The following is a 12945-nucleotide window of genomic DNA, read 5'->3' on the forward strand; positions in this document are numbered from 1 at the left end:
CTCTTAACAGCCCTATGGAATAGGCAGGGCTGTGGTTATGTTTTATATTTTATAGATGGAAAGATCTCAGAGGAGCTGGGGTGTTGAATAGTCCACTGACATATAATTAATATCACAGTTTATCCTGCAACTCTAGACCTGAGTTGCCTCCTTTTTCTGAAACTGTAACATTTACTTCCTGGCCTGCTCTCTTAAGGGAGTCTCAGACTGCCATTTTATTTTGTGCTAATACATTTTCCACCTCTAAATTCATGAGCCCATGCACAGTTCACATTATTGCTAATAACAGTATATGATCCCTTGCAGAGCCAATGTAGAGAAAAAATGAAACTGACCATTAAGTGAAGGGATTTTTTTTTTTTTGGCATCTTGTTTCATACATTTTGTGGATTTGCCTTACAGTCAACCATAAGTATGATTTATTAGCATCTCTTAGGGATGATGAATGCCTCCTAAATAGTACATAAAATTGGTTTCAGAAAACCTTTAGTATAAAATATGCTCATTTTGCCAAGAATTATCTCAAAGTGATTTCTTAAGTCTTATCACCTTAACGTATGACTATAGTGCAGGAGTAAAGGGTGGAAAGAGTTGCCATGTATTGGACAGCAAGAGTTATGACCAAGAAGCCTAAAGTCAACTTGCCTGGGCTCCACTGCTTTCTGAATTTAAAGTGACCTAACCTACATTGTGGACTTCTCATGTGGCTCAATGGTAAAGAATCCGCCTGCCAATGCAGGAGACACAAGTTCAGTCCCTGGGTCAGGAAGATGCCCTGGAGAAAAAGAAATGGCAACCCACTCCAATATTCTTGCCTGGAAAATCCCATGGATAGAGGAGCCTGGAGTCACAAAAGTCAAACATGACTTAGCGACTAAACAACAGCAACCAACCTCATGCCGCTATTTTCATACCTGTTAAGTGGGTTGATAATAAAAGAACTCATCACATAGGGTTCTCATAAGGATCAAATGAGTTAATATGGATAGAGTACTTGGGAAAGTAAGTGCTGGCATAAGTGAAACCTGCTATAATTAGCACTTAGTTAGGCTTCTTTTTTAGAAGAACATCCCCAGTGTTATGCAGGCATTGGAATGGGAAGTACTTCACAGTTGGGAAAAGTGCTTGGTGGCCAAAGTACACATAACTTTCCCAGTGGAAAGGCTGTGAAGCACTAACGCCGGAGATGTCAAAGACATAAGAAATGAATTTTTACCAAGCCATAGGATTCTTGACTTAAAGTAGCAATCTGTTTAGGATTCACTTAGGACCCCCTAAGAGTCCCCCTGCTTTCGTTTCCCCCCATCATTGCTTCTGGCACAGGTGGGATGGTGGCACAGTTGCTTGACATGCCCTAGAAACTGCCCCCACTGGGACATTTAGAGTACAAGCAGATCTCCTACTGAGATTACACTTCATTTTCATTTGACTTTTCATTTTTAAAGCAAATGCTATCATTTTTCAAGATGGCAAGCAAATTATAGGTAACGCTAAAAGGAGGAGGGATACTCTCTCAATAAATTCTGTCCAGCTTCAGGACATATTATGATTTGTAAACTGATTTTTTCTAATTCTATCTAGTACAGACTATTTTTAAAATGAACTCTCTTTCAATGAGCTCTCTTCCCCTGCTGATAAGAAAAAAGTATCCCCAAGTTTATTAGGGTAGCACAGGCCTAATGAGCCCAGGACATTTGCCACAGGATTGTCTGTGCCAGGCAGTCTAAGGGTTTAACTGCACAACACTTGATGGCACAGTCAACAGAAGGGAGCAACTAATGGATGCTGATCTCTTATTATCTTTGTTTTTTTAGGCAGACAAATTTCAGATGTACGTCACCTACTGTAAAAACAAGCCTGATTCCAACCAGCTGATCCTGGAGCACGCAGGCACCTTCTTTGATGTAAGCTGTGAATTTCCATTCTTGAGCCACTGATGAGCAGGTGGAATGCTTCTCTACTTTCAGATTATGGGTTTCTAACTATCCTTTGTTCCTCATTTTTCTTTATTGGCCCCCCAATCCTCTCTCTAGTGGATAAAACATGAAAAAAACCAAAACCACTGTTTATTTTTTGTTCTGGGTTTCCCTGGTGGCTCAATGGTAAAGAACCCATGTGCCAAGCAGAAGGCACAGGTTTGATCCCTGAGTCAGGAAGATCCCCTAGAGAAGAAAATGGCAACTCACTCCAGTATTCTTGCCTGGGAAATCCCATGGACAGAGGAACCTGGTGGGCTACAGTTCATGGGGTTGCAATAGAGTTGGACACAACTCATAAACAACAAAACAAAAATGCTGTGTTTTACTTCATCCCATCTCAAGTGTTGTGGTTTCTGATAAGGCACATTTGCCTGCATATCTCAACATCATGCAGTTGCCGAGAGTCGGACACAAGTGAGCAGCTAAGCACACAACGCCAAATCTAGCTAGCCATAAATCTCATGTGTAGAAGAGGTGTGCTAGGATGCAAGTGCCAATCAAGATGTTCCACTTCTCCCGTGTGTGTGTGTGTGTGTGCGCGCGCGTGCTTAGTTGCTTAGTCATGTCCAACTCTGTGTGACCCCATGGACTATAGCTCTCCTGTCTCTCTCCATGGGATTCTCCAGACAAGAATACTGGAGTGGGTTGCCATGCCCTTCTCCACGGGATCTTCCCATCCCAGGGATCGAACCCAAGTCTCCCGAATTGCAGGCAAACTCTTTACCATCTGAGCCACCTATATAGCTCCTCAAATGCAGGACTTCTCAAAGTGTGGTCTTAGCCCAGCTACATTGTCATCACCTGAGAACTTATTAGAAATGCCTATTTTGGACACTGCTCTAGATCTATTGAATCAGAATCCCCAGGGAAACAATCTTGAGTTTTAAGGAGCCCTCCGGGTGACTCTAATGCCCAATCAAGTTTGAGAATCACTAACTACTCTAATACAATTGTTTCAACCTTGACTATACCTTGGAATCACCTTAGAGCTATGAAAAATACTGGTTCCAGTCCCAGCCCTGATTGTGTTATGATCGGCCTGGATTTGGCCTGGGCATTGAGATTTTTAAACATTTCCAGGTGAGAGTAATGTGCAGCCAGGGTCAAGCACTTGTTCTGTAGTGGAAGCCAAGAGGAGATTCAGAGCTGATGTGCCTTGCCAGGGCCTCTGGTTTTGGGTGAGCACACAGTCCTGTTGGCAAATGATGTGTTTATGATACTGGTCCCCAGAGAGTGACGTATTGGCTATAACATGAACAGAATCAAATGGATCACTGTAGGATGCATGGGAAGAACAGGGGGAGGAAAGAAATGAGAATAAAAAAGTGAAGTTCAGTGAGAGATAGGTGATAGCCGTTCTGATAGTCCTATCAGAAGTGACAAACACTTGAAATTCAGAAAATTTTAAATGTCTGTCAGTCTAACTTTGTGCCTACTCATTCCTTCTCTAAATATTTGAATGTCTACTGTAGGCAAGATAATGTGCCAGGTCCCATGGGGTCTCAGACATTCAAACATGGTTCCCATACTCAAGTTTACAAAATAATCCTTCTCTGAGCATCTTTCTAGCCTGACCTGCTGTAACAGAAGTGATTCTACACGTGTCTTGTTGCTCAATGAAGGAATAATACTTGAATGGGTGAAAGCCAGGCAAGAAAAAACAGACATGATTTTTAAAGATGGAGTATTACTATGGAAATGGTCCCAAAGTTTAATAATATACTTCTCTTAAGATATTTATGGGTTTTTTTAATCAATAGTATCTAGAAGAGTCTTTTTGAAGTTCTAAATGCACTGTGTCCTGTCTTCCACTTCACATTTTTCTGAACATACATATCCTGTGCTCTAAGTAGGCTGCAGACTCATCTGCCTCCTTATCTTTGCTCACACTATTCTCACTGCCTAAGATAGACTGTGAGCCCTTTGCGCACACTGCACACGGGCACACATAGACACCCTTCGAAGTCTTCCTGTCCTTAAACGGTCACAGTCATGCGTTGCTTCCTTCGTGAATCCTTGCCTTTCTCTTTGTGTGCAGTATGCTTTGTCTCTTTTGGCATTTGCAACCACCTGCCTTTTGACAGGTTACAAATGCCACACTATGCCTTTTGTGAGCCCCTCAGGAGGTTGACTCATGGTTTGCCTGGTTCATTTTTCACATGTTACAGTGTCTGATGCCAATCTGCATATTCCTCTCATCCTACATTCCTCATATTCCTGTTTCTAGCCAGTTTCTAGGCTTTGATTTATAAGTTGGACGTACCCCAAATTTTACACCCTATCCCCATTTCCAATATCATGCCTGATGAGCCTGTACATTAGTTAGGGAGGCCAATGCAAGACAGAAAACCAGTCCAGCAGGACTTCCTGGAGCTTGGCCTAGCGGTAGGGAGAGAGGGCAGCAAACTCTCCTGATGGTTCCCTACGCATTCCAGAAAGCATCATCTTTGTAGCTTTTTCCCTCCCATCAGAAGAGTTTCCCTAAATGCTATACTTAGAGACCATTTACCTTAGGCCCTCCTTCTATCAGAGATTAAACCCCCAATAAAGACAGCCCTGTTATCCATTACTGTAAAGAGAGCACAGAAAATTCAAGTACCAGAAAGGCCCACACATTGACATGATCCAGCATTTCCTACACCAAACATGGGAGCTGTGAGGCTGTGATGACTGGTACCCTGTTGATTACTAAGCTTGGTTGGCTGACCCAGCCACTGGACACCACCCCTTCCTTAGTCTCCACATGAAGCCTTCCTGGAACTCGGCATCTTGTCAGAGAGGGAAGCCAGTCAAGTGCCTTATTGCCTGAGCTCTCCTGCCAAAGCCCCAGATAAGCTCAAAATGTTCATTTGCCCAAATAGGGTCAGGCTGCCAGCTGTTTTGCCCATTTTCCTTGAACAAGTCCTGATATAAACACACAGCTTTAGGGAAGAGGCAGATGAGTGAGAAAATTGCCACCTTCTGGGATAGCTGGAGGAAAATGGAATGATTTATTATTATTATTATTCCCTTTTCTTCACCTTCCTTCATGGCCCGTAACAAGTCCTACCTTGTCTAGGTTTAAAATATTTCTTGTAATTCTCCTGATGCTCTGTGCTCACTAACCTTCGTTTATGGCAAGCCCCCGCATTACACACCTGTAGATATAGATGTATGTAAAGGTACAGTTTGTTTTAGTACCTTCACAGACATGTGCAGCCATCCTCACAGCCAATTTTAGAGCATTTTCGTCACCTCATACGGCAACCCCACACCCTTTAGCCATCACCCTCCACCTTATCCTCCCTACCCCTCCGGCTCTGAGCAACTGACAATCTATTTTCTATCTCTATAGATTTCCTCTTCTGGACACTTCATTTAGAAATGGAGTGATGTGTGTTCTTTTGTGACTGACTTCTTTCACTTAGCATAAAGCTTTCAAGGTCCATCTGTGTTGTGGCATGTCTCAGTATTTCATTCTGTTTAATGGCCAAAAATATACTCTATTGTATGACTACAATACATTTTTTTTCCACTCATCAGTTGATGGACATTTGGGTTATGCCCACCTTTTCACTACTCTTAATAAAATAATACTACTATGAATATTTTGCAGCAATTTTTTGTAGACATATTTTCTGATTTCCCTTGGGTATATACCTAGGAATGGAATTGTTGGATTGATGGTAATTCTATTTTTACACACTTAGACTTCTGCAATAATCTCTGGACTGGTCTCTGTGTCTATTTCCCAATCTCTACTCTCTGTGTTGCTATTAGGCTTATGTGAGTCTTTCTGAAATACTGTTTTCACCATGTTTTTCTTCTATATAAGATCTGCGAAATTTACCCTTGAAAAACTCACCATCAAACCCTAATTCATTCTTTTAGCTCTCTGCCATCAATGACCTATGTACATCTTGCTTATCTAACTGTATTTTCACTTTTTCCAGAATCTAGGTGTGATCCTCTCTACTGCTCAGGCACTCATTATCATTTAAAGACACAATGATTATTTCCTATGTGTTTTGGTTTATACGTTTTCCCTTTATCTTCTCCCCTTTCTAATCATTTTGTACCTTTTCCTTTTCTCCTCTGTCCTTAACCCTGCTCACCTCCTCCCAGAACGCATACGTGCACATGTCCCACTGTGTCTAACAGTGTCCATTTTTATCCCTGTAGGAGATACAGCAGCGGCATGGTCTGGCCAACTCCATTTCTTCCTACCTAATTAAGCCTGTCCAGAGGATTACCAAGTACCAGCTGCTCCTGAAGGTACCTCCCCTCCCCTCTATGTCACCCTGACCACACTGCCAACCAGGTCCAGGGAATCCTAGCTTTGCCCAGGCGTGGGAAAGCTTCTACCTGAAGACCTTTCCTCTGCCTAGAGCAGAACTTCAGCAACGAGCCCACGCTGCCATTGCTGGCTCCAGACTGCATGTTCTATCCCATGAAATCCCACATGCTTATTTTGGGGGAAGGAGGAGAAATGGAAGCAGGGATGGATGGTGATTGTTTTCATATACACCCACCACTGCACAGCTCTTAGTGACTGCCACCTCAGACAGTGGTGGGTACACAGAAACTCTCCCGTCCTTCCCTTCTGGGCAGATCCCTCCTGGTGGCCCTTCTTGGTAGGATCCAGGATGAAGGTCTTAGGGGCAGTGCCAGCATGGGCAGCACCTATCATTGCCTTAATGTCTGTGTTTGTCTAGACTAGGAGATTTTAAAGAGGAAATAGTTTGAAAGTACATACAAAGACACAATGACAACTCTGTATCTGTAGGCTCCTACGTGTTACAGGGTCTTCTGGAGCCAACCAGGAGATATGTTTTTTCTCCCAACCCTTTTCTTTAAGAGTCAAATCATCAAATTATATAAAATACTATGTGATTTGAGCTGATTCTTCTCAGAGAATACACTAACAGTCTGGAAATGTGACATTTCTCAAAGAAAACCTGGGAAGTCGATATCATAGGCAGTTATAAAACTGTATCTGCGTTAACTCTTAATGTGTAAGGGTGGAGTTTTCCCTAACTTTGACTATATTGCTGGTCACTTCTCAAATGCAAAAAAAAAGAATAGTGAGAAGCATGTCGTAAGTAGTATAGTTCTAGAGAAACTGATGAAATTCAGTCCTATGAGATGCTTGCTGAACCTCACATTTCCTAGCTGCTTCAGTAAACCTGAGAACCCATCTAGTTTCAATCTAGATTCTAGTCATGTTGAAGTGCGCCCACCTTTCCTATCTGTGGGGTCCTACTGACTTAGCATTTGTAGTTCTGTGATGAGAAGAGTGGGGGCAGCAGTGAGCCACACCCCAACCTCTTCTCCCTTCTGGGTTAGGGCCAGGTCCTACATCATCCTTATTTTTCAGCCGCATCCTTCAAACCTTCACTTTCCGCAACTCCAGGACTTCACTTCCAGGCACTCCAGTCTGCCAACCCTGCAGAAAATGACTTAGAGAATCACCACAGGGCATCCATACCTTTGGCCTTTGTTGAGGACTAGTGTCAGAAATCGGAGAAGGCAATGGCACCCCACTCCAATACTCTTGCCTGGAGAATCCCATGGACGGAGGAGCCTGGAAGGCTGCAGTCCATGGGGTCGCTGAGAGTTAGACACGGCTCAGTGACTTCACTTTCCCTTTTCACTTTCATGCATTGGAGAAGGAAATGGCAACCCCCTCCAGTGTTCTTGCCTGGAGAATCCCAGGGGTGGCGGAGCCTGGTGGGCTGCCATGTATGGGGTCGCACAGAGTCAGACATGACTGAAGTGACTTAGCAGCAGCAGTGGCAGCAGCAGTGTCAGAAATAACTATGTGCAGACCATCACAGCTATTTAGGTAGAACTTTGAAGATGCCATTCTGTTTTTGAAGTTTCTTATATAAAGACTGAGAAAAATTCTCCTAAGATCTCAGAGTAGGGCATGGGTATTCTTTCCTGAAAAATTGGTGTGCCAGTCAGTCAGTCAGTTCAGTCGCTCCATCGTGTCCGACTGTTTGCAACCCCACAGACTGCAGCACGCCAGGCCTCCCTGTCCATCACCAACCCCTGGAGTTTACTCAAACTCATATCCATTGAGTCGGTGATGCTATCTTAACTATCTCGTCCTCAGTCATCCCCTTCTCCTCCTGCCTTCAGTCTTTCGCAGCATCAGGGTCTTTTCCAATGAGTCAGTTCTTTGCATCATGTGGCCAAAGTATTGGAGCTTCAGCATCAGTCCTTCCCATGAACACCCAGGGCTGATCTCCTTTAGGATGGACTGGTTGGATCTCCTTGCTGTCCAAGGGACTCTCAAGAGTCTTCTCCAATGCCATAGTTCAAAAGCATCAATTCTTTGGTGCTCAGCTTTCTTTATAGTCCAACTCACACATCCATACATGGCTAGTGGAAAAACCATAGCTTTGACTAGATGGACCTTGTTTGGCAAAGTAATGTCTCTGCTCTTTAATCACAAGAACTTGAGGTCCTTCTTTGCCTTTGACTGTCAGATAGTGTCTAGTTTGATGGTTACTTACAGGAGTTTCTCCTTACCCCAGAGGTGGAGAACAATCTTCTATCTTGGATTCTGACAAAACATTTGAGTAAGCATAATGAATGGGCTGTTGGATGGAGCAGGGTTATAGATTTAAATGAAAAGTACTGTAATGTTGGGCTTCCTAGGTGGCTCAGTGGTAAAGAATCTGCCTGTCAATGTAGGAGACCCAGGTTTGATCCCTAGGTCCCCTGGAGGAAGAAATGACAACCCACTCCATTACTCTTGCCTGGGAAATCCCAAGGACAGAGGAACCTGGCGGGCTACAGTCCATGGGGTCACAAAAGAGTCAGAGACGACTTAGCAACTAAATAGCAACAATAACAACTGTATATAATTATCCTCTCCTTTCCTAGCCCACATGATGTATGACTCTTCTAAATGATTATTATTATGCAAGAAGATCTGTGTGTTGTGTGGTTTTCAAACTTAAGTTAATTCCAAAGCTCTTTCAGGAATTGATGGGGTTGTGAATTTTTAAAAAATAAAATAAAACTGACTCACCCATCCACACTGCCAGGGTCTCCAGTCAATTAGGCCCCAGTTCTCAGAGAAATATAGGTTTTCACCCCTCCCTGTTAATCCCCGAGGCTGAAGTTCCTAGGATGGATTTTGTGCCTTGGGCAAGGGGGAGATGTGGAGGATGGATAGGCTGCCCTGTGTTTTGCTTTAGGCAGATGGAAGGGTGGGCTCTGGGCTTTCACTCTGTGATTAGCAGTTTTAGAAAGAGAGGACTATGCAGGTAACTGAGAAAGAAGACAGTAAAGTAGGGGGAATTTGTTGTAGACATGTTTTAAAGTTATTTGGGGAAGAAAAGACTTAGTAAGATAATTTTGACCTCTTTCAAATGTGCTTGTAGCCGAATGCTTGCTGAGTAAAAGAAAAATAGTTTGCTGAGCTTTTACTATAAATAAATAATGTGGGATTTATTTTCTCATTAAAGTCAGCTTTCTTCCAAGTAAATTGATATTTAATTATCAGTATCCTCTGGAGTTCCTCCCTTTAGGTGTTGCATAAAAGTGAAAGTCAGAGTGTTCAATATTCTCTGTGTAAATCTGCTACAGCTGTCCTTTTCAGTCTAAATTAAATGTGGAGCTTTCTCCGTTTTATAAACTATAGCAGAGATCTGAGGAGAACTCATTGGTTTTGCTGGTTGGTTGGTGGACATGCCAAATTGCTTTGGGAGGTTAAAGTAATTGGTGTTTTCTGTTACAAACTGTAGCATATTTCTTATTTCTCTCATGTTTCTGCCTAGAAATGCCTTTGATGATGTATGAGAACAGGGTTGGGAGGGTTAAAATTAGGTAAGGGAAGAGAACTTAAGGTTGGCAGAAGTAAGTGCAACTTTCTGGACAATGACGCTATTACACTGACTGGAACCAAAGACAGAGCCGAGACATGATCTTGTCTGCCTCCCAAGCGTCTGCTCTAGGCGGTGTATCTCTTCTTTGGACACTCAGAGCTCCCTTCTTCATGCGGGAATGTATCGAAGATAACACAAAGGCCTGGATTTTCATATCAGATGATCACTAATCAGATACCTTACTTTACTAATAATTTCAAAGATACAGAAAATCCAAGACAGAGATAAAACACAGAAGTCCAGGACTACCAAAAGCTCCAAGACCTTTCTTACAACATCAGGATATGCTGTGATCTTGATTAGCATGCAAAGTTTCTAAATAATGTATGTTGCATCCTATCACTTACCCTGAAGAGAGCCATTTCATCATGAATTGTAATCACTTTTCACTTAGTTGTGTAACTTATGTGATACTTTCCAGGGAGCCATTGATTGTAGGTTTGTTTACCATAAGAAATCATAGGCAGGCCAGACAGACCCTACTGAAAGCACACCGTAAATAAGGAGCCTCCTGCTAGCAGGTACCATTAATTTGCCAGGAGGTCTGTCATTGATGTGTTTATAAGGTTTGGTCTTGTCAGCTTTCTTTCTTTCCTGGAAGTGCATCCCCACCCATCCACCCATTCTCTGCCTTCCCCATCCCCAGAAGGAGAAAGTATGGTTTGTAGATCTGTTGCTTAACTTCTTCCTTTCCAGTGTCAAAGTGAGCAAGATATGATAACCCTGATAGGAAAAGTGAAAGCCAGCATCCCTCTGGTTTGAGTGAAATCACTTCGAATGGTCTTTATGGTTACTAAGATAGTTGGAAATTATCTTTTCTCCATCAACCAGATATTATATATCTTTTATGGAAAGGGTAAAGACCTAGTCTCCAATGGAGACGTTAAAGAGAGAGCATGGTCCAGGAGGACAGGGGGAAGGCAGGTCTGCCTGGTGGATGGAGTATTGGATTTGGATTCAAGAAATCTGGATTCAAGCCTCTACATGGCCTCCAGTGAGTTCTATAACCTGGGCAAAACCCATGTCCTTCTTGAGCACAGTGTCCTCATTTGACAATCCAGGGACTAGTCCATGATCCTATCTGTTGGCCCTGGGCTGACTTCTGAGATCTAAAAATCTCTTAGGACTCTGAAAAGCTATAAACCTATACTTTCCACAATCCCTAGTTGTTCCCAGTGTGGAAGAAATCATTCAGGTGGTAGAGGTGTGTCAGTGAAAGTGGTGCTGGAAGTTGGCATGCTGATGGATGAGTGCTGTGTGTCCTCTTTATGATGGCATAGTACTGCACCTCTGTTTGTATCTTTTGCCAGGGGTATTCCCTGACCTCCAGGTTAGTTGAGTGATAGAGAATACCCTAGTTGCTCATTTCTAGTGCCAGCCATTTGGGAGTTGGGTTGAGTTAGTTGGATTAGATTGAGCTGAGGAAGCTCAGTCTGGGAAAAGCATGGTGGTTTTGAATTCTTTGGTGATAACCTCTCCACCCCAGAGGGGTTCCCAGAGGGGACCATTACGGACAATGAAGCTAGCCTCCCTGGTGGCTCAGATGGTAAAGAATCTGCGTGCAATGTGGGAGACCTGTGTTCAATCCCTGGGTTGGGAAGATCCCCTGGAGGAGGGCATGGCAACCCACTCTAGTATCCTTGCCTGGAGAATCCCCATGGACAGAGGAGCATGGTGGGCTACAGTCCATGGGGTCACAAGGAGTTGGACAGAACTGAGTGACTAAGCACAGCACATAATTCCTTGAGGAACTCGTATATAATTGCCTTGAGGGGTTAGCTAGTGGGAGGCTGGGGAAGCTGGGGGAAACTGTTCTAACTGTGTCTGGACCTTTTCACAGGAACTTTTAACTTGCTGTGAAGAAGGAAAAGGGGAGCTCAAGGAAGGCCTGGAGGTGATGCTTAGTGTCCCAAAGAGAGCCAACGACGCCATGCACGTCAGCATGCTGGAAGGTAGCTGTGTGCTCAGCCTCCCGGGGAGCCTCCTTTCCTAAAGCTGTGGAACTGGCATCATGGGGGGGATGTGGTGTGAAGTCAAACAGAGCACCAGGCTGGAAGAGAAGAGAAATGGCAAGTTGTTCCATAGGTCCTGGGGAAGTGTGAGAGGAGATCCACAGGGGCCAGCTCAGCTATCACCTGCCTACAGGTAGCCCCAGGCCTGTGTCGCATCAGGTATGTGGACAGCTTGCTGCCTGAGAGGCAGAGTAGGACAAGCCATCATCATCCCTACTGTAAAGGTGTGAAAACCCTGACCCATAGCAGCCCTGTTCATCTGCATAGCATCTGCATCACACTTGTCGTCGTAATAAGCAGAAACCAGCACATACACACAAACGCTGTCTTTAGCCTTGTCCTTCTCTCTTTTTCGTTCTTTTAAAATGCATATAACATGAAGTTTACCACCTTAACCATTTTTAGGTGTGCAGTTCAGTGGCATTAAGCACACGCCTGTCAGTGTGCAACTACCCCCAGCCGCTCGTAGCAGGGGAGTCAAGTCTAGCCAGATATAACTGATGGGACTTTGTCAAAGCTCCTTCAGTCCGCTGGAACCATGTTCTAGGGACCCAGAAACCTGGCAGAGTGAGACAATAAAGTGCTCCCAACACCGCAAAACCCAGCAGATGAGGGCAGAGTAGCCATGGTCAAAACTATTAGATGAGTTAATATTCCACATCCCAACCTGGGCTGGCAAACAGGTGAGATAAGGGAGGCAAGTCTTCTTTGTTGCACATAGTAACCCTGTGGGGGTATTCCTCTCTTTGAGACCACTTTTCCTTCCCTGCCCCTTACCCCAACACTGCCAAAGATTTGGTCTGGTTTCAGTATATCCTGGCCACCCTTAACACAGGAAGGCCACCTCTTCGTGCAGAGGAGCCACGGTTACCTCCTCCAGACTGAGCCCTGACTATCTGAATCTACTCCTGGTGTCTCGCCTTCTCCACCTCCTACTCTTCTGTTCACACCTGCTCCCCAGCCCCTCCCCTGCATGTCTGCCTCTCTGAGCACCTTCTCCTCCAGCCTGCCCCTGGCCTGTATTCTGGATCCAGGCCCTTCAGGTATGCTGTATGGACCAGCAGCAGCAGCACC

The 12945-nt window shown here is 44.1% G+C and overlaps 1 protein-coding gene across 19 annotated transcripts in view; it reads left to right on the forward strand.

The window, feature by feature from the left end:
- KALRN (kalirin RhoGEF kinase) overlaps positions 1 to 12945 on the forward strand; it is a 699404-nt gene that overhangs the window by 467203 nt on the left and 219256 nt on the right. For all 19 annotated transcript variants that reach the window (XM_042232347.1, XM_042232379.1, XM_042232348.1 and 16 more), the window contains exons 27-29: positions 1815 to 1904; positions 6141 to 6233; positions 11700 to 11811. In XM_042232347.1, coding sequence (XP_042088281.1) covers positions 1815 to 1904; positions 6141 to 6233; positions 11700 to 11811 — 295 coding nt within the window. The remainder of the gene's footprint in view (positions 1 to 1814; positions 1905 to 6140; positions 6234 to 11699; positions 11812 to 12945) is intronic.

Source organism: Ovis aries, chromosome 1 (genome assembly GCF_016772045.2).
Source record: "Ovis aries strain OAR_USU_Benz2616 breed Rambouillet chromosome 1, ARS-UI_Ramb_v3.0, whole genome shotgun sequence".
In the NCBI taxonomy this organism is placed as follows: domain Eukaryota; kingdom Metazoa; phylum Chordata; class Mammalia; order Artiodactyla; family Bovidae; genus Ovis; species Ovis aries.